Source organism: Lagopus leucura, unplaced genomic scaffold (genome assembly GCF_019238085.1).
Source record: "Lagopus leucura isolate 7727_CA_CO unplaced genomic scaffold, USGS_WTPT01 Super-Scaffold_100044, whole genome shotgun sequence".
In the NCBI taxonomy this organism is placed as follows: domain Eukaryota; kingdom Metazoa; phylum Chordata; class Aves; order Galliformes; family Phasianidae; genus Lagopus; species Lagopus leucura.
This window is the reverse complement of record NW_024962291.1, coordinates 878,662-899,883: the sequence shown is the minus strand read 5'-3', so window position 1 is coordinate 899,883 and position 21,222 is coordinate 878,662. Positions and strand designations below refer to the sequence as shown.

The 21,222-nt window shown below is 45.6% G+C and overlaps 1 protein-coding gene across 1 annotated transcript in view; it reads right to left on the bottom strand.

The window, feature by feature from the left end:
* Window positions 1-6,265: 6,265 nt before the first annotated feature.
* Window positions 6,266-21,222, bottom strand: part of LRRC56 (leucine rich repeat containing 56) — a 59,898-nt gene continuing 44,941 nt past the window's right edge. The window contains exons 8-16 of the mRNA XM_042884578.1: window positions 19,241-19,337; window positions 18,902-19,099; window positions 15,251-15,428; window positions 13,436-13,627; window positions 11,773-11,837; window positions 11,181-11,314; window positions 10,629-10,822; window positions 8,140-8,503; window positions 6,266-7,539 (exon numbers count right to left, since the gene is read on the bottom strand). Coding sequence (XP_042740512.1) covers window positions 7,323-7,539; window positions 8,140-8,503; window positions 10,629-10,822; window positions 11,181-11,314; window positions 11,773-11,837; window positions 13,436-13,627; window positions 15,251-15,428; window positions 18,902-19,099; window positions 19,241-19,337 — 1,639 coding nt within the window. The 3' untranslated portion in view covers window positions 6,266-7,322. The remainder of the gene's footprint in view (window positions 7,540-8,139; window positions 8,504-10,628; window positions 10,823-11,180; window positions 11,315-11,772; window positions 11,838-13,435; window positions 13,628-15,250; window positions 15,429-18,901; window positions 19,100-19,240; window positions 19,338-21,222) is intronic.

Genomic DNA, 21,222 nt, shown 5'->3' with positions numbered 1-21,222 from the left:
GAGCAGCTGTTGAGCAAAGAAGTCCTATAGAAAAGGTGCTTTTGATCCGTGTGTGATATGAGTCAATCATATCACATTGGACCAAGTCAAAAGAGTTACTTGCAGATGTAACCCCTGAGGTGACCCCTCTCCATATCCCCTTTGCTCACCTCCTCCCACTGACCCATAAAACTTCACCTCCTTGACCAGGGCGAGGAAGCAGCTGAGCTGGCTGCTGGTACCATGATGTGGCCCCGGTCCCATTGCTTCCTTTCGTCCCTTAGCCTTGTTTCTGTCGTTGGCTGCATTAGGCTTTTCCTGGAGCTCCCAGACTGGATATGAGACTGCAAAATTCTTCCTTCCCTTCACGCCAAAGGCGTAGATGATTACAATTTCATTTCTGACTCCTACTTATCCCGCCTCTGAGGGAATCAGATTAATTGTGGCACACGATCAAAAAGACTGAAACTAGGAAACCAATAAGCAGCTCACTGCAGTCCGCCTGCTGCAAAGCTCAGCTGCAGATAAGCACTGCAATTTTGCTGCACATTACCCAGGGCTCAGCTCGGCAAGGGACCAGGAGCCAACCCATGTGCTTGCAATGCAGCAAGTGCTCTGGCTGCCCTGCCTCAGTGACACCTCTGCTGGGAGAGCTTCATGGAGAGTCAAAGCAAAGTGCGAGACCTGTGAAACTGAGCAGAGCTGTGAGGAAGCACACCGTATGGTGAAGGGTTGTGGCTGAGCACTTGGATGCAGAAGGTGCAGGGTACCCTCACGTGCCACAGATGGCCTAATATAAGACCTTGCACCTTCTTCCCCTCCAAGCACCAGCAATGGACTCCCAACCCCACTATGCCTTTTATGATGCTTCAGGGACGGGCTGGTGCTCTCTGGATCCTGACCTTGCTACTGCAAAGCCTCCCAGGTTCAGCCCAGGTTAGCACAAGACACAACTACCAGCCCAGTTTGCAGCTGTGTTGCTCACCACCAAGTAGCAGCACACAAGCTTCCCAGCCCTGCTTTTCTCAGCTATAAAATAGCTGAACCCAGGGAGCTTTTCCAGTACAACCCCTTTAGCACTGGTGCTGCTGCATGGATTCACCCTCAGCGTCAGCTCTGAGGGATGGGGAAAGCCCAGCTGTGACGGTGACATATGCCACACATGCCTGAGGCAGCAAAAGGGCTGGAGGGTGCCATGTATGGCACCCATCTGCTGCTTCAGGTTTGGACAGCTCAGGAGTCGTGCCACCACCGGACAACTCCTTGTCCCCTGGGCAGCTCACAGGGCTCTAACTCAGAGATGCCCGTCCAGAGGCACCGCAGGGCCGCATCCTGCCTGCTCCGTCCCTCTCCATGGTAACAGATGGATGCTGCAGTCCCAGCCCCCTCGGCGCTGGCAGGGCGGGCGGGAGACAGATGGCGATGGAGAGGAATCAGGCCCAGATTCTCTGGAGTCAAAGAAATCGCAGGAATCCCTGATTGCTGGAGCCAAGATGCTGACCTGGCTCCGTGGGAGGGAGGGAAGGCGGAGGCGCGTGGCTCTGCAGAGCCTGGAATAGCAGAGCAGCTGTTGAGTTATCGCTTGTAATTATTACGGCATATGGGAGGTAAAGAATAGCTCCAAAGGGGAGAAAAACAAACAAGGAAAAGGCGGGATGCTGCAGGGCTGAGCTGGGGTCACGGGGCTCTTTTCTCCATCAGATCCAACGGGAACTGGGGTGGGAGGGGTGGCACAGTGTAGGTGAACATCGTGTTTAATTCAGAAATTAAATTTAAAGCCTATGAAGTACCAGTTGCTGGAGGCCGGGTGAACATTTAGGGCAAGTTTTGATGGTTGCTCATCCTGCGCAACAGGTACGTATCAGCGGAGATAGCAAGATAAGGAGACATTATTCATCCTGGCTCACTGTTTCCTGAGCACCTGCTGACGGCTGTAACTGGACACGACACAGGCCTAGGGGTTGGGGTTACGATGGCAGGGTTAGGGTGACAAGGTTGTTGTTAGGGTCTGCTCTGCAGGGAGCCAACATAGCGAGCACAGAGCCAGCTCCTGCTCTCCCTACCCAAAGCAGAATCTGCTCAAAGCAGGCAGTCAACACAAGGCTCCTGTAAGCCTTCTTCAGCCATCTGAGTGTGCTAATTGCTCATCCAGTGACTGTTTCCCTTCCCAGCTTCTGTCCTTAAGAGCAGCAGTGCAGGCAGCATGAAGTCTGCCCCAGCCAGCAGCAAGGTACTGCTTGCAGCAGGATGCAGGGTGATGGGAGCGGGACCCAATGCTGCTTGTGCCCATCATGACAGTGGCAGCCCTGTGACTTCTTTTAATGCTAGTTAGATCAGGACATTCTGGGTCTCTTACTCCAAATCAACCTGATCCTCACCCTGTGAATCACCCTGCAAATGAGGCACTGGAAATCTGAAAGACCATTCAAGCTCTGTGAACCAGAACATGAATAAATTCTATATGACAGGGAACAGCCCCAGTGCCCATTAAAAGCAACCAAGCAAATCCCACCGGCATCCTGGGATCTCTGCCGAGACATGCGCAGGGCTCAGAGAGCAAAGGAGCAGCTCTGCAGAATTACAGAATATCCCCAAGTAGGAAGGGACTCCACAAGGATCACTGAGTTCGACTCCTGGCTCCACGTAGGACCGCCCAAAATTCAAACCAGGTTTCTGAGAGTGCTGGCCAGATGCTGCCTCAACAGGGCATCAACCACTGACACATGAGAGAAGAGAGAGGCAGGCTGGCTGCAGAGCCAGCTGTGCTAAGAGAGAACTGCAGTGCCTTCGGGAAAGGTGGTTGTAGCATTCAGTGTGAATTAGCTGTAGCTGATCCCAAAGGACAGGTGCCTTCACAGTGTTCTATTCTCCTGTAATTATCTCATTGCAAAAATGTAATAAGAGCAAGTGACAGAATGTATTAACCGATGGGATGGTGTTTTCTTAAGAGGTACTATAAGGTGATGCACTGGTACAGGCTGCCCAGGGAGGTGGGGAAGTCACTGTCCTGAGGGTGCTCAAGAACAGCACAGATGTGACAGTGGGTGACACGGTCTAGAGTGGTCACAGCCACAGGTTGATGGCTGGACTAGCTATCTTTCCAATCTTAATTCTATAAGGCCTTTTGTCACAGTTCCTGACTTCCCCACTCGCTCTAATTCCACCTCATTGAAGTTGCAAAAGAAGCCAAGAGTTGCAAGACCTTTGAACACCATCAGCACAAACAGAGGTGGTTTCCATAGTCCAGCACACGTATTGTCTGAATGTAAATAGCTGAGACCTCCCAGAATGTTCCCTCGTTTCCTTACCTTCCTCTGCAAATCACACCAGTTGTCTTGGCTGCCAGCAGCTCCTTGTCCAAGAGCTATCTGCCCTGCTCACCTTCTCTCCCCTCAGGTCTGACACACTGGAAAGCCCTTATCGCCACCCGTGTGTTTATTCTGTTCAAACTGCAAACTAAAAAAAAGACAAGCTAACCATTCTTTGCAAAGTCTGCTTGATCTTAAGGTAAAGTTGTCACTTTTTCCATAGCAACAATGGCCTCTCCTTTGTTTTTCCATTCCACTAATCTAATCCAAAGATCTGTGTTTGGATTCCAGCTCCCCCTGAACCATGCATAATCCAAAAAAAATCAGTATTGTGCAACAGCAGTTGAATGGGGAAAATAACAGCTCTCTTTTTTTCTTCAAAACCACAAAGCTGTCACTAGATACAAGGAAAGAGATAGGGCGGTCTCTGGGCAACCTGTGCCAGGGTTTCACCATCCTGGTGCTGAGCCCGTGGCAGACCTGGCAGAGCTTGCATTGTGACCTACAGCAAAAACAATCTCTTCAGGATGTGCTGGGGTTGTGCATAGCACTGCTGGATGCCATACAGCACAAGCAATGAGGTAGGGTTGGGGTGTTCTCCATGGGGTCTTGTGCAGCACAAGTTTCCTATGAAAATAGCCCCAAAGAAATCAAGGTAGGTGGTGCATGAAGGCACAGACGATGGGGCACTGCATGAGCCAGCACATGGGACACAAAAGGATGTGACGAAGGACAGGTTGAGCCCACTGTCTGCTGAATGCCTCCCAAGTGATCCAAACCTGCTTGCATTTGGTTTTCCAGTCATTTCACTTTTAAAACTTAACTTGTGAGACTCTCTTCTTCCCTCTAGTGTCCATTTCAAGATATTCATTCCTCCTGCTCACCAAATTCAGCAAAAGCTGTGGGTTGCCTCAGCACAGGGGCATCCACAATTTTCCTCAGACAGGAGAACTGACACTCCACTTTTTTCCTTACAGATTGAAAACAGATGAACATCAGAAACTGAAGACCAAACTATACCACTTCTCAGACAGACCAAACAGTTTGTTCAAGGGCCCCGCTGAAAACCACTGTGGAGCAGAGAACTGTTCCTATTGCCTCTAGGGTGTGACTGAGGCTGTCAGCACGAGGTTATCTTCCTTTTGGTGGCACCACGATGTCACTTCCCAACTAGTTGCCAGTCCCACTGGCAACTCCCTCTTCTGGGACAGAGAAGTGCCATATCCACACCCTGAGCTCCAGGAAGTTCTTCTGGCCTCCAGCCCTGCTGAGGAAAGCTGAGTGCAAAGCCTCTGGTGGCACAGAAGGCCACCAGCCTTCCAAAACGCCCTCCTATTGCAGCAGCCATCCCTCCAGGGATGCCCAGTGCTCCAAATACTGCTGGGAATAGCAAGCACTAAAAGGAGACTCTCTTCCAAGCTGGCAAGGAGATGTACAAGATGGCATATTCCCTGCTCCTGTCTCCATGCCATGCCATGTGGGCTAATCTTGGAATCATGGCACAGATATGGAAGTGACACGAGGCTGGAGATCACCTGTTCCAACCCCCTGATGGGGAAAAATTGCTCAGCTTCCCAGGAGCACCTGCAGTGTGCGTGGCACCGAGGGGCACCAGGGCACTGTGGAGCTGTCTTGATGGCTTCCTCCATCTGCCAAGCTCGTTTGCCATCAGACAGCTCAGTAATTACAGACAACAGCCTCTGCAGCCTTGTACAGCAGCTGAGCAGCCTCTTCTTATCTTGTCTCCAATTAATCATATATGACAACTTGTGCATGGCAGCATCATCCTCTCAAAGTCCCCAGCCTGGGTACCACTTACAACTCAGAAAAAGAACGATTATTCCCTGCATTAACCAAACATCAGTCACTGCCAGGGAACAGACCAGGCTGCACTGTGAGCCACCTCAAATCCCATTACACAGCAGAGATACTGGCACTACCCAAGCACGAGGCACTCAAGCCATCGCCCCAGAAGCATCCATGCCTTACCATGGGTGCACTGTGCACAGCACTGAGACCAGACACTCGGGCTCTGAACACAGTGCCTGTCCAAGAAACCACCCTAGAAATTATCCAGGGCTGACCTGTAGTCTGTGTTTAAATGAGATGTGTATGTAAGACTTTCTTCCCTAAATGTCTCCTGGGCTTCTTCCTCCTTGGCAGCCAAAGACAGCATCTCCTCTTCATCTGGCAATGGAGATGAACACGTTCCAAGCGCAAAGCAGCACATTTCTACAAAGCCTTCAAATACAAGTAAGCACAGCAGCTACGAGCAACGCGTAAGAGCTGTGCTATGTATAAAGTTGTGGTGAGGACACTGGACAGACTGACGTCCCTGTGACATCCCTGGAAGCAGTGACAGACAGCAGTGTGGCAGCCTAGCAGCCGGTGGAAACATCCCTACCCCTGGCAGGGGTTGGAACTGGATGGGCTGTAAGGTCCCTTCCAACCCAAGCCACTCTATGATCAATAGGTAGAGCAGACACCTTGTCCTGATCTATGATTTAGCAATGTAAGGATAAATCCCTTTTTTCTGATGACACCTCCAAGCCCTCCCCCCCCACTGCAGCGATGCTCCTTGCCCCAAACATGCACAGAGCCAAGTAGTGCTCATTGAGAGAAGAACTCCCAGGCACTTCTGAGAGCAGTTTCCAAATCTGTACCCAGAGTTCTGCACCCGCACAACTCATGCAGCCCAGTCCAGCTGCCTCGTTTTCTAAGCACAAAAACCCACTTACACTTTTTTTTCTGCCCTCTTGAAACCAAAGACACAAACTGAGAAGGAGGCTCAGAATACCCAAAGAGCGTGCTCCTACCCATCACCCACTGTTACAGCCCTGCACAAGAAGAGCCTGATTGTTACCTTGCTGCAGACTATTTCTGAAAACTGTGCTGCCACTTCCTTGGGTCAGGTTCTTTTTGGCCATGGTCATGGCCAGTGACACTGGCAAAGAGTCAATCCGAGGAGCCACTTTAATGACACAAGCATTGGTATTCGGCAACATCTGCCTCGTCCACAGTGTTTCATGGATCACACACCAAGTGGTTTTTGATGCTTTTTGATGGATGATTTTCTCTAGTGCCTACCAAAACCAGGCAAACTAGCTACCAGCTGCAGGATATTTTCTAAGTGTAAGCAGTGCACCCATAACAGGCTGAAGATTTTGGGCTTTCCCTGCCATTCCGTTCCTTTACTTTTAGCTGACTGGTAGAGAGAAGACATAAAACAATTAATTAACTCATCACATAATTACTGTTTCATCAAGTGATTTTAAAATATATATCTAACACGGTAACTGAAACTGTAAAAAATATGATGATGCTGTTTAAGACTGCAACATCAATAAATTCATAAGGCACAGCCACTGGGATCAGCACCACAGCCTGCAGCCACTAAAACCAGCTCTTTTGAATCTCAACCAACTATAAAGCAAATGCCCCACTATAAAACAAGAGATCATTTTCTTACTTCCCCTGCCTCATCTTTGCCTCTGCATTATTTAAAATGACTCAGTCATATGATACGCAAACATGCTCAGGTCAATGCTGCCTTGAACCCTTGGCTTTGTCCCCGAATGCTGAGTTCTGCAAAAGCCACACACAGCAGGGATGCTTGTAGGCCAGGCTGCTGAGCATGAGGTGGAATGCTGCACGTCTCCTACTTCCTCCAGCCCACCCTGGAACTGGCAGGCACTGAGCCCTGCTGGTTTACTGCCACTGCCTCACCCACAGAGTGGGGCACGAGGCAGGAGAGAGGAAATACATTAAGAGTTGTTCTGCTTTAGTGCATGAAGACTGTGCAAAAAATAACCACGTTGGCTGTCATAAGAGGTTGATTAGCTCTTCTGTTGATCAGCAGGTGCTCTTTAAAGAAAGTACTTCTGGACCAGCTGTAGCCTTAATTGAGGCAAATCATGGCATTTGTTTGAACTGCTCTACTTGCACAGTTCTGCTTTTATCTTGCAGAGGTGGCTGAAAGATGGCACTGATCCTCCAAGTGTCAGGACTGCACCCAGTGCGTGGAGATGACAGGCGTCAATGGGTCTGATACACACGGGCTATGAATGGGAGACTCCTGCTTTGAGACGTTGATGAGACAGAGGGACTGGCCGGCAGCTTCTGCAGCACTGCCCCAGCAGTTGGAGGGCAAACAGCATTCAGCAGCCCAACCCTCCCTGAGGGGCTTGGGGGTGAGAGGACAACTGGCTGGGGATGGCTGGTCACTCTGCAGGGACTCCTGTCCAGGGTGGGGCTGAGGAAAAGAGAAAAACACCACAGTGGCATTATACTCTGGATCTGGATACCTGCAGTCAAAGAAGCAATTCAATGTCAACTTTACAGCAAGAAGATCTAGAAACAGCCATGTTTTGGTGCCTGTGACACTTATCTGATGCCTACATTATTTTTCTAAGCGTTTTCTAACATGGGTTGATAAAAGTCTCAAGGTAAAAAAGCCACAGTGGAATGTCAAGAACTCACACTTTACTCAAGGAGTCTCAAAGTACCACTAAAACCCTCTGCAACAGAGGATCTGTGTGTCCAGAGAGAGAAACGAAGCCATGAATGGTCTGGAGCACAGGCCTTAGGGAAGAGGAGGCTCAGGGGAGGCCTTATCACTCTCTACACTGATCTGAAATGAGACTGTTGTGAGGTGGGGGTCAGCCTCTTCTCCTCAGTAACTGCCAGAGGATGAGAGGGAATGGTCTTAAGTTGCACCAGGGGAGATTCAGGTTGGATATCAGGAAAAATGTCTTAGAAAGAACGGTGAGGCATTAAAAGAGGAAGGAGGTGGAGTCAACATCCCCATCTCCGGAGGTATAGAAGGAAAGTGTAGTGCCAGCTGTGCACATACCTGATGCCTGCTGATCCAAAAGCTGCGGGTCCTGAGATAGGCCTCTGCCTGGCAGTGCTGCCATCAGGCTGGCAATGCCCTTGGGGGCTGAAGGGCAGAGACTCCTGTGCTGCCGGTGCGCTATGCAAGCTCAGCAGAGCAAGGCCCTTGCCCAGCAGCTGAGCTGAAGTCTCTTGAGTTGCCCTTGCCTGGCATTGCTGGGGCTGCCTGCCCTCCTCTGGGCTAGTTAGCTTCAGGCACCTTGCCCTGTGCTTCCTCAGCTCCCGGGGTCTTGCTGCAAAACCCATCAGAGTTGCAGGTGAAGGACTTTTTGGAGGATACGGAATTAGACAGTGGTTTTGGCTTTCCTGAGCACGTAATGAATCTGAAACATGGGCAGAAGCACAGCAATTTATTGCTTCATCGTACTAAATGTGCTAAATGACTGACCATCTTGTCCAACAGTCAACCCATCACCACTACGCCCACTACCAGAAGCTCCCCAACCTCCTGTCCCAAGGCAGGACCAAGCACACCTGTGCCATTGCTGGCCAGTGCTCACCCTGACCTGTTTTAAGCACCTGAGTTCCCCATCCATCTCTCTGAAGTTCAATGCACAAAGATCACAGATGAGTTTTCTTAGCCCATGTAATCCTCAGGTGCAGCACACACAAGAAAATGCATATTGGTGACTTACAGATATAACAAGCATACGTACATGCTTCAAAACCATCCTATATATAGCAGGGATCCAGTTGCTTGTCTATTAAAGGACCCAACTGCACCTAACTGCCTGATGTGCAGAATCCGTGGCAGGAACACTATCTAAAGAACGTGCCACCCAAACCCAGGCACAGAAAATTTGTGTTTATATCTCCTAATGCATTTTACTGTGCAGATAACCATATAAATTTTCCTACCACAGCATGTGCTTTAAAAATGACTAAATCTGATGTTTGGGTTTTTTTTGTTTGTTTTAAAGATACGCTGAAAGAATGGCATGCCTGACTCCAGAGCCTGAAATATCACTGAAAGACTCCAAAGCATGCAGATTATATAGACCTGATGCTTCATGCACTTTTAAATAGGAGCTGTTTAGTTCCAGTCACTTGTCCTTTCCTGGTCAGGATTATTTCCAGCAACGAGCTCTGATGTGTCCAGAAAATCACATCAAGTAGGACAAACTTCTACAGTTAAGTGGCTCTCCAAATCTTCAAACAAAGTCTCAGCTCACAGAAGTCAAGTTCATTTTTAAGTACTTTGTTGAATAAAGTCAGTCAGTTGTTAAACTTCCATCAGGTATTTGCTCTGCAAAACACGTATGTCTGTTAGGGACAGTGACCAAAGGCTCTTGTTTTGTTTGTTCTATATGAACCTTGGTCATGAGGGCCAGTTGTTTATGATCTGGGTCATCCATTCCACCCCTAGGTGACACCAGATTTCAAACCATTCAGTCAACCTTGTTGACAGATCTCAACAACTACACTTATGCCCATCCACTTCTGTGAGGTACGGCATTGGCACGCTGAGATGTTTGGAGATCACAGCAAATCATTCTCAATCTAAAGAAATCATATTAAATGTAAAAATCATTTTAAATCTAAATAGATCATTAGATCATGGTCTAAGTTTTTTGTGGTCACTGGACAATAGGCCATTTCTTTACATTTTTCCTATCTGTTTCTATCCTTGTTAAGGAGATATCATTTACTTTACATTTTATACAGACGAGACTTTGAATTGCTCAATTATTTTTTCTAATTAGGATGCTTACATTTTTTGTTACAAATATATTTAGAAAAAAAATATTATATATTTTTCCAAATTTTAATAGCTTCATTTAGTCCTTGAAATAAATGTAAAACCACATCTCACACACTAATACCTACTGAAGCAAAAAATGTGACTATTAACAGTGGAAATAGATTTAAGTCATACTTTTTTAATCTCCTCTACTTGGAATAACCATTATTAATGTTTCTAATAACCTTAAATACGATATTCAACAACTCTGCTCTCATTCATGTAAGTGCAATTCCAGAGAGGTCTTTGGCTTTCTTCCTGAGCAAAAGAGCACATTTCATTTTTAAACACTCTAGTGAATGTCTTCCCAGAATTCCCAGCAGCCCACTTGCACCTTAATCATCAGCTCAGACATTACCTGCATCAGTGCCAACTGGGGTAAAACAGCTCGGTCGGAACAACAGTATTTTACACTCACCTGACACCACCACAAATCAGTGACACAAGATGAAAGACAAAGGCACATCCTTCATCTTGTCAGAACACTCAGATGGTGTAAGAAGAGCTTTATTTCCCTTAATTCTACAGATCTTTGTTGAAATACACCAACTGATGGCCAACGCAATTGGCCACTATGTCCTGAGCAGACACTAGGTGCCAGACCTCATGAAACAACGCAGTTCCTAAAAAATGTATCAGTCAACAGTCAGTAGCACTGGCCCCTACAGAAGGGTGTCAACCCTTCTCTAGAGGTTTAGGTCCAATACCTGAGGAGGACTGGGAGAGACAGGAGTGGCAAGTAGAATCAGGTGAAATCCCTTCAATGAGATCCTCATCTGAGGTGTCCCTCAGCTCACTCTCAGCACCACTGGCTGGGCTGCAGCCTTCATCCTCTTCCTTATCATCTATAGCTAGCTTTGCTGCTGGGATGACACTTTCTTGCTGAGCTGTGTGCAGGCACCTGGACAACAGGAAGTGCATCACCATTGAGGACAGTCTTGAGTTGAGAACATGCAGTAAGCGAAGTGCAGGCAAACAATGAGTCTGCAGATTTAGCCACTTACAGTGCTTTGCCACTTACCTGCTGATATGCAGAATCATCCTAAATGGATCAGACATAATGTCTGATCATCTGAAAGCATTCCTTTCCCTATCCCACTGCCTTCCCAGCAGGGATGAGCCACCCCCAATCTGCAGGGCGAGAAGGCAGAAGGCTGTCCCACAGAACAGCCACCAGGTGGCCAAAGAGTTTGTTTTATTTTACAGCAGAAAACGAATCCCTGCTCTATTGCATAACAAGAATTCTCCCACACTCTCACCGCCGCTGATGCTGCTCTCTCCACGCTCTCGGTACAGAGAAGACGTCTTCCTGGCTCACATCTCCTCCTCCTACAGAGATGTCAGGGTTTTCTATCTTCAGATTGTGCAGTTTCAAGGAGCTCGCTGCAGGTGGCTGAAAAATGACACAAGTAGCCTTGATGACCTCAGGAACTTCTGCCACGCTGAACCTCAGGGATCATAGAGGGATCATAAGCCAGACTGCACACCCTATGGGTGTTCTCTCACTTAGCTACTGGCCCTGTGACATGAACAAGCTAACCTGTACAGCCACAGGACTGCTCCACCATTGAGAACAACACACTTTGTATTTACTTAATCAACAGCAATCACCTCATAGACCTGACCACGCCAACATCAAACCACTGAAAAATCTTCTGCTAAATAGTTATTGTAGAAATGCCACCAAATACTGTCATTTTGACTTGGGCTTCGATTAGTAGGTTGACAAGAACGTGGGGCTTGGGGTCCATAGAAGAGAGTGAGCCACTCAAACCACAGTGGAAACTCAGTTTATCATAAGATTTATGTGGGCGACCAGGCAGGAACATGAAGTATACAGGAAAAACATACACCTAGCTTTAGCCTCCTTGCACGAAGGGCCTTGATGGGGTTACCACATATCACTTGGCTGAGTCCTAAGAGAAAAGAAAAAAATAAATAAATCATTCCAGCATTTGGCAAATTGTGCTGTCTTTGAAATCAGTCAACATCATTTCCTGCATACAAAGGGATGTAATATTTTATGGTGTAGGTTCACTGTGTAGCTCACATGGCTGACACTGATGCTAAGAGGCAGTTTCTCTGTTCCTCCCAGAATCTCTTTCTTCCTTCTCCTGCCCTGCCTCCCCCACTGTGCTGGTACACACATTTGTGGGGCTAGGCTAGGTAGTAAGAGTAGGGAACAGATCCAGATTAAAACAGAATATGGATTTTTTTTTTTTTTTTTTTGGTCATTTTTCAGCTGATCTTGAGCGGAATTTGGTTCTCAATATGCCTGTGCAGATGCTCTTGTCAAAACAAGAGACAAGGCAGCAAAGGAGAAGAAAGAAGCAGTGAGCATTCGGTAAAACGGTCACTATCAGTAGCTCTAGTACCTAAAAAGTAAAATTATGGTCTCATTCTCTGGCAAGCTGTACTCGGCTTCCATGCACTTTTCTGAATGTACACCCAGCTGTTAATGCCACACTGCTTCATCCCAACCATCTTCCTAACTCCTACCTACAGTCAGGAACTGAGGTGGGATTGGTGCCTGGGAGAGGCAACCACTGCTTCTCCTTATCTAGTCAGCCCCTTCAGAGATACTGGAATTTCAGAATCTAAGTCTCCCCAGGGAAATGAGGTAAGGATGCTTTGGGAAGTCCTACATTTCCTATGAACAGTGAATTCTCTTTCTAATCAGCTGTTCCCAGGAGTCCAGTCAGCAGGTTTCAAAGACATCTTTGTTCTCCAGTTTGATTTCCTTGACCTATGTTATGTCCATGCTGTCACCTGCCCCCAGAAGAACAAGGATGCAGCTGAGGAAGCATGGATGTCATTCATTCTGTATGAGCCTGGGCAGGACAGGGCCCTCCATCCTCATCTCTATTTATGCTAACATGGTGGTGCTCCCATGTGGCAGAGGCAGGCTATCAGGGCACAGCAAGGCACTGGCACAACTGAGGTTTGAGCTTGCCTGCAGATCAGGTATGTGAAACCAAGGAACTGAATCTTTTTATTGATCCAACCCTGGAAACCCAAAAGGATGGAGTCGCTGATCACAGAATGGCTTAGGTTGGAATGGACTCTAAAGATCACTGAGCTCCAACCTCAACGCCATGGGCAGAGCTGCCACCCATCAAAACAGGCCGCCCAGGGCCCCATCCAACCTGGCCTTGAATGCCTCCAGGGATGAGGCACCCGCAGCTTCTCTGGGCAAGTAGAAATGATATATCAAGTGGTTTTTGATGGTAGTTATCCTGCTGCAGTATAAGTCTGCAGAACACATACTGCACCTTCCAGAGCATAATCCACTGGGGAGCAATGCGCATCAGCATGCCTGTCTAGAGAACTTGGCTGTATGGATTGCATTACAAAGATTGAATAAGATGTGTCCAGGTTTCTTCATGTTAGCTGAGCCTGGTGTAGCCGTGGCATAGTTAGGTGTTATTCAAAGCATCCAGGTTTTTGTCAGCAATAATAATATCCAGAAGCAGGTGGAGGTGAGGGAAGGAACAAGATTAAAAAATTACATTACCATGTGTCAAATCACTGGAGTCATCTGGAAACAGGTCTTCAGAAATAGTGGGATCTGGAAGAGGAGAGCTGCTGTACAACAGACGGGAACTGCTACACCTTCCTGCACTAGCAGACCACTGTGCAGTTCCAGGTCTGGAAGTTGTAGGAGGTCTTGGGCTGCATCCAGGCTGCCTTGCCATTGCACATGGACCTAAGAGAGAAGTTTTACCAGCATAAGTACAGTGGCTGTAAACCACACCACCACAATGCTGGTAGTGACAGACACTTTACCAGTTATCAACTAGGGCAAACCACATACACAAGTTATGGAAAGCTGGGAATTGCAGTAATATTTTTCCAGACAGCCACTTCTCACACCAGAAAGAAAAGTGATAATTGAATTTCATAGTGGTATAGGATAGGATGGATTATACAAAAGCTAGTGGAGGCAGACAGAGCCTTGAACTCCTACCTGCTCAAATGCCTGCTGTCCAGGGAGCAGAGCAAGGCTGTGCCAGTAGCATGTGCAGCTACCAATTTGTAGGAGGGCAAATTTCATTTCAATGCCTGGATGAATAGCTTGCACTTTAAAGTATTGAGTATCTAGCAGCTCTATAATGGAGCTCTACAATTGGCACTGTAATACTATGGTCATTTCATTAAGAGCTGAATGTTAGAGACCTTCAAGTTATCTTGGTTGTAGTTGTTCCTAAAGAATCGTGAAACACACAGCAGATGCAGAGTATGTATTGCAGTAGGAAAGAAGAAAACATGGGGATGCCTAAACCTGACCATATGAACTTACCAGTTTATAGCCAAAGGCAAAAACATAACTCTAGCTACGCTAGACAACAAAACAAACTAGTTTTGTGCTCATTCCACACAGTTTCCCTCAGTCCACGCTGTTACTAGTCTTCTGAACCACAGTTGATCCTGCCAAATGGGGATCACTGAGGGATCAAATTCTAATGGATTTTTTCACTATCATAGCTACTACTGCATCTAATGATCTGGATCCGCAGGGATTAAATAAATGACAAATGTATGTATTTATTCCAGAACAAACTAAATTTTTAATGGAGTACAGTTGGCAGGCAAATTGCAGTGGTGGGGGTCAGGAAGCCAACGACATTGCCAGCGTTAATGGGAAGCAACAGGAGCAGTTATAGGAAATACTTTGTAATGTTTAATGGGATGTGGCAAAGTGCATGTAGCACGATATGTAAGAGTACAGACATTTGAACTATAACCAAGGCTACGAGCAAGGGGACAAAAGATTTATTTTCCACCCATTTACTCTATCCTAATGAATGTAATGGGCTTAATCATGGAGAAAAAGAAAGTGGAATGGAGGTATTTCACGATCATGCAGCTCAGTTGCTAGGAACCCGCTGCCACTAGGAAGTGGTGACCAAACTGCCTTTGGTATCATTACACCAGAGTAGAAAATCCTGCTACTTCCATGCAACATGGGATTGATTCCTACCATAGAAAGAAAATGCTGAGAGCAGCTGTTGAAACAGTTTCCAAACTTTGCTTCTTCTAATCACACACAAAGAATATTAAGCACAGGCTCCCAGCTACTGCTGGATTTACTCGATGCTTTACAAGTCGTTTGCATTTCTCTGATCTTGGTGGCCAGCACTGAACAGCTTTCATTTAAATTTGCAGCATGCTGAATTCCAGCTTCCCCATTTCCCACGTGAAGACGACCAAGTCCTTTGTCACTTCTCTGCAATTAAGCTTTGGCTCTGAAGAAGCCAGCTAGCTCTTTGGCTTTCCTTTTCACACTTCATAACCTGAAAAACGAACCCTGATGGGAAATCTGACGTACCTAACCATGAAATGTCTCTGGGCAAACCACCCTCCTTGATGGATTCCTTGATGATTAGCCAGTCCTCATTCATCTTACTGGAAGGAGAGACGGCAGTCTGGCTTGCTGGCATTCCATCCAAATACTCCAGGTGGGGAATGAGTTTCTTCACTTCAGCTCTGTAATTGTAATCTAGTTCCTGGAGAAATTGAGAAAGTGATCATTTGAACAGTTTGCTTAACAGACTGTGGACTTTCAGCAGCAGCAAAACAGTGTTCAATTTCTATTACTGCCATACACTTTGAAATGCCTCTATGAAGTAAGCCCATTTGCTTTATCCAACAGAAATAAATAACATCAGAAGTTACCCTTCACTGTGTTTTCTACTCATATAATTTCTACTGAAATTCTGAATGCAAACAAATTACCCCCCACCCATGGCCCCTCTGCTGTTCATCTGCTGATGACTTAGAATTTTATCTTCATTATACTACATATGCTGTACAGAAGTGAAGGCATCCACCTGACGTCCACAGAAAGCCTGGGCATCCTCAGCATTTGCCCAACCTCTCCCCCTGGTTTTGTGATTCTCTGGTTGCCACATCAACAGTAAGGTGATAGCAAGACTGAAAATACATTAAAAGTGCAGCTATGCTTGGTGATGGATGAAGGCACAGCTATAAACAAGCTGCAGTGAATGAGCTGCGTTGATTTTCTGGGGCAGTCTTCAGGGTATTCGCGTGCGATTTTACACATCGTTAGAAGAGATGACTTATTTCAAACTATGCTATCTTCTGCAGGAGGTTGCATGCCAACAGCAGGTGCACAAGAGACTAAAATTGACTGCTTTGGGATTTCATTTCCATGCGCTGGAACAACAACACTATCACTTCTGACATACATGGTCTCACTGACAAGCAGTGGGGAAAGCATTGATGCAGCCCCCTTCTGTACATGCGGGTGGAACTGACCATGAATAAAATCATTTGTGAACCCATGCCAAGGTCTGGCACCTCTAGGCAACAAAACAATCCAGAGCAGTTACGACTGTACACCGTGAATTGGTCCAGTTTTGTGGATGCCAGCAGTAGAAAGACATTTCCATGTAGCACTTTCATCTCTGGGAAAGTTCAGCAATATCTCAGGGCAGCGGGGCATTCAGCTTTGCAATCATAGAATGGCTAGGGTTGGAAAGGACCTCAAGGATCATCAAGCTTCAACCTCCCTGCTGCACGGAGGGCCACCAACTTCCATATCTAACACTAGACCAGGCTGCCCAGGAATGTAATGGAAATACTGCAATGGGAAATGGCCTTGGATAATAAATGGCTGTAAAAGGTGGTGGTGATCTCATATGCTTCAATAATTATAAAACAAGAGCACATTGCTAGTGGCAGAAAATGCATAGGTGGTTTCCCCGAGACATATCAGCCACCTATAAATGAATTGCTTGATGCAGATTGATGTCGTGCTTTCCAGGATATCACAAGCAGTGTTAGAAAACCTCACAGAGCTGTCATGAACAGAAACCTTTTGGAGATAGCTGGATGGCTGTACACTCCCTCCCTCCACACAGCACAGCAGCAAGGCTGGCAGAGGGAGCTCACCAAATAAAGCGTGTAATTGTTGTTAAGGGGCAGACACCACACTCCTCCAACTGAGCCTTTCATCTTAATTTAGAAAGTGAGTCAACCAATCACCATGCTACCACGTACCGCATGTGCTCTGAGCAGAGCCTGGGCTGCAGCCAATCTGCAGCCATGTCCTGCTTAAGCAGAGCATCATGTTACGCTCATGGTACATTACTGCAAGAGAGGCTGCAACATTTATCATTGGGTTGTTGCTGTTGGTTTAGATAACAGAGGAAGATGAGCTCATCTGAAAATCAAATTACAGAGAGCGAGCAGGCAGTACGAACAAAGAGCAGTAAACCTAGCTGGGCCATTCCATATGTTGGAAACAAGTAAATGGGAGAGCTTGTACAGAGCTACAGCAAAGCCACACAGCAAGAAGATTGAGCAATCAGAACCCATGTCTCACTCTTTTCTGTATTTCAGGTGATTGTCCATCAGAAGCAGGCAGTGCTTCCTTACTGTCAGAATATTTGGGTTTTTCTCTCACAATTACATCTTCGACAAGAGAGGAATGTTGATAGAGAAATCACTGTGAATATAAACAGCTGCAAGAGTGGTCTCTGAAGTACACTCCTAACAGCTCAAAACAGAAAATGAGTGTGTAATACTGTGTTTTGGATTCCAGAGAGGAAAATCATGATAACTAAAGCACTACCTTTTGCAGCTGCTTTTATCGAGGGATACAACCAAACCAATAATTTCATCTCAGAAACTCTTGCATCTTAAAAATGTGGAGATGCAAAATATCCCTACATTATTGAGTTTCACTGATAACACCTCAGTTTTCTGGACTAAGTCTAGGACAAGTATCAAATCCATTCTTTCATGAAAATTAGTGGTAATGGTATGACCCCTTTGAAACACACAGGGAAGCTATGGAACATGGCACAGTGGATACGCAGCCCCAGCTCCTGCTTTCTTGCATTATTGAGTCCTTATGGCACCACTGCGGGATGTACCATCCTTAGTGAATACTGTCGATTATGTACCTACATATATGTGGATGAAAGTACATAGCATGGCAGCTGCAAGCTGTCCTTAGGTATGTACTAGACCTCATGTGACCAAAATGAAGAACAGACTTTTCTGACCAATTTCTTAAACTCCACTTTTCTTCCAGTTACCTCCTGAGCAGATGCCAATATGCTTTTTGTTATACCTCAGGAATGCTAATATTTTCAAGTTAGGTAAAGTGAAAGAGAGCAGTACAGCTTTAAAATCATAAAATAAAATAACATTAACATAAACATAAGATTAGATCTTCCTTATTTTTCTAGCGGACCACCCTGAAACCCAAGGCAGATCATGTATTGCTTTATCATCATCTCTATGACACAAAGAATCTCCTGCGCTTACCAGAATACCTTTTTCAGAACTGATTTTATCATTTCAGTATTTAAGAGATGTACCTCCAACTTTTACAAAGGTCTTTTTGGTCATTGCATTTTAACCCTTTCAGGGAGAGGACGACAAGCAATTCCTACAATACAGCTTTTGCTAGTTACTTCAAGCATCTACTCCAAGTTTTGAGAATGGTGATTCTGAAGAAACTGATGTTGGACAAGTGATCCTCCAAAAGAATACAAAAGCCTAAAGAATGCTATCTAACTGAGAAATTTCAGTTGGCACACCCCATAAGAGAAACATTAGCTACTTTCTAACTGGCTGTAAAAAACCCTAACAAGCTGGAAGGATCCATGCAGCTGAGGTCCAGCCTCTCATTGGTCCTCCTTTAAGACTTCATATCACACAGTTGAGTCCTAAGATGATTTCTAGTCCAATTCCATTCTCACAGGTAGGAAGTCCCACACTGACAGGGAGCAGGCCTGACTCCTGACCAGAACTCCTTGTATGTCATTTGTGCTTATGTGAGAGACAACATCAACAAGAGGACAAGATCAACACAAACAAAACATGGGAAATGTGTCCCACGTCACCACTCAGATTAATACAATTGAAAGACATATTTCTCATTTGCAACACACGTTTTAAAAGCACCACAAAAAAATAACATAATCTGTACAAACCATGCTCTCACCTCTGCAGATTCTGCATTTGGCTTTAAACAAATAAGGTTGCCCTGAACTGTCAGGCTGCTCAGTTTGCAGCAAAGCCCCAGGTATTGCATCTGGTTGATGTCCTCAATATTGTTTCCTTCCAGGTCCAAAACCTCAAGGTGATCCAAAAAGCTCAGTGGGCACAGGTCTGAGATTTTGTTGTAGGCTATGTAGAGTTCCTCAGCAGAAGGAAACAGAAGTATTAACAGGTTCACATTAGTAACACTCAGTATTTGCAAAATGAAGACTACAATTACAGAGAAAATATCAAGCGAAGATAGGTATCACATCCTTGTTTGGCAGGACACATTGATACTTACTTTTAGAGAGCTGAAGGCAGAGATTCCATCTAAATCTAAGAGCCCACAGCAAACCATCCACAGCATGTGGAGATGGGACAACGTGGTTCCGAGATCCCTTAAGAAAGAAATAATGGAAGCTCCATTGGAATGGACAAAGGAACTCAGGACTCGCTTTCTCTTCCCTATAATTAGGTCATTGCTACCTTCTTCAAAACACATTTTTTACAAGAATTGTCATTAAAAATGTCACCATCAAAGATGGAAATGCAATTATAATGCAAGCTTTTCCTCCACAGAGATCCTTGCTCGTGTGCCAACATGCCTCTCCAGTTCTGCTTGAAAAAGATTCTTCCAAGAGCTGTGTCATGGTAGTTCTTTCATAAATTGCACCTACGTGCTAAGAACTGAGTGAGGATTATTTATGCTGGCACCATTTACTCTACACATATAAACCCAAACTAACATATTTAGACTGAGTCACAGTCATCATACTCTGTAATTCCATTGAGTTACCTCTTTTGTGTTTTTGCAATTGAAAGGAATGGCACTCTCACCAGATAACATTTTTTTCCAATCCGCAGAAAATTAGAATTTGTTCCATCCACTTTGCAGCTCCAGCAAAATGTAGAAAATGAACGATTTGTATGAACTCCAAACTTTCCAGTCCTAATCCAGAGAATCATACACAGACCTGCTTACCTCCATGTATGTGGAATGTCCACACTGTATCACAATAGTATCATTGGAGAAAAAGGCATCACAAAATGCAAAAGAAGTGGCAAATCAACACGGGGAACTGGGAGCACCTTCTGCCTTTGGTAACATTAAGTTGCATGAAGCCATTACTAAATTAAAAGCAACAGATTGGGAGCAACTAGACACAGAGGCAGACAAACTTATCAGAGGAGGCAGAGGCTCAACTGGAGTTCCTACAAGAGAGGCTCTTGGACTTCAAAACTGTGGATTAGTGAACTTTTATAATATATACATTAACACATTTTCTAGGGAAAAATTGCAGAAGATAAAAGAATATGGTCACACAATCTCTTCCCATCTTGAAGTACATGTAACAGCTTGCTTATTTGTGCCTTATCTCTGTGGGCGATGGGGAAAAAGAACAGCTTTGTGCTGCTCTCGGAGAACTTTGTGCAGCTTTGATGCAGATTTGCAGCAAAAGAGATCACAGCAAATTGCATGCTCCAGGGCTGCTGCACACCAGTCCGTCCACTGGCTCAGGAGTGTTTTCACAAGTGGGACTGAGGTATCTTTGCTTTTTTTGTTATTTTTCCACTGCATGAATTCTTGGGACAAGCCACGGCAAGAGAAAATGGTCAAAGCAAAGCAAGTCAGAAAAATCGCTGTCAAATGACATATCTCTCTGTCAAAGGCTGTTCCTTGTATGTCATCGCATCTCCGGACCTTGTAAAAGAGCTTTCAGAGACTATCTGCACTGTGCTTATTTCATAAATAGAGCAAACAGCCGTCCCAAGGCTTCCTCAAGGAACAGATGCCTTCCAAAGCAATAGTTACAGAAATTTATCATTAGATTTGTAAGCTGCGTGCCCATAATAAGAAAGAAATTAAATTAAATGTAAAAGCAGAACCTACCATCAGCCAGGGCCAATACACCAGTAGGCTCAAATACAGCAGGCACCAGTAATGCAAAGGAAATATATTGCTCGCTTCATGGCCCACTTAGAGTGCCGATCAGTTTTTCAATTTTCAGGCTAATTTTGGTGCAGAATCACCTTTTCTGTAAGCCAATGGACACAAGTCAATGAGAGTAGTCATCCCCACTGTCACACTGCTGAAGCAAGTGCTTCTGATGAACACTGCGGATTGGTCTAGAGGAAGTGAGGACAATCTTAATGCGATTCCCTTAGATGTGGCATGGTATAATTCACGATTTCAATTGTCTTGTACTTCTTACCTAACATGGTGTTTTAACACAAAAGGAATTTCTGATAGTACGTTTGTTATTATTGTTTTTCTTTCTGTCA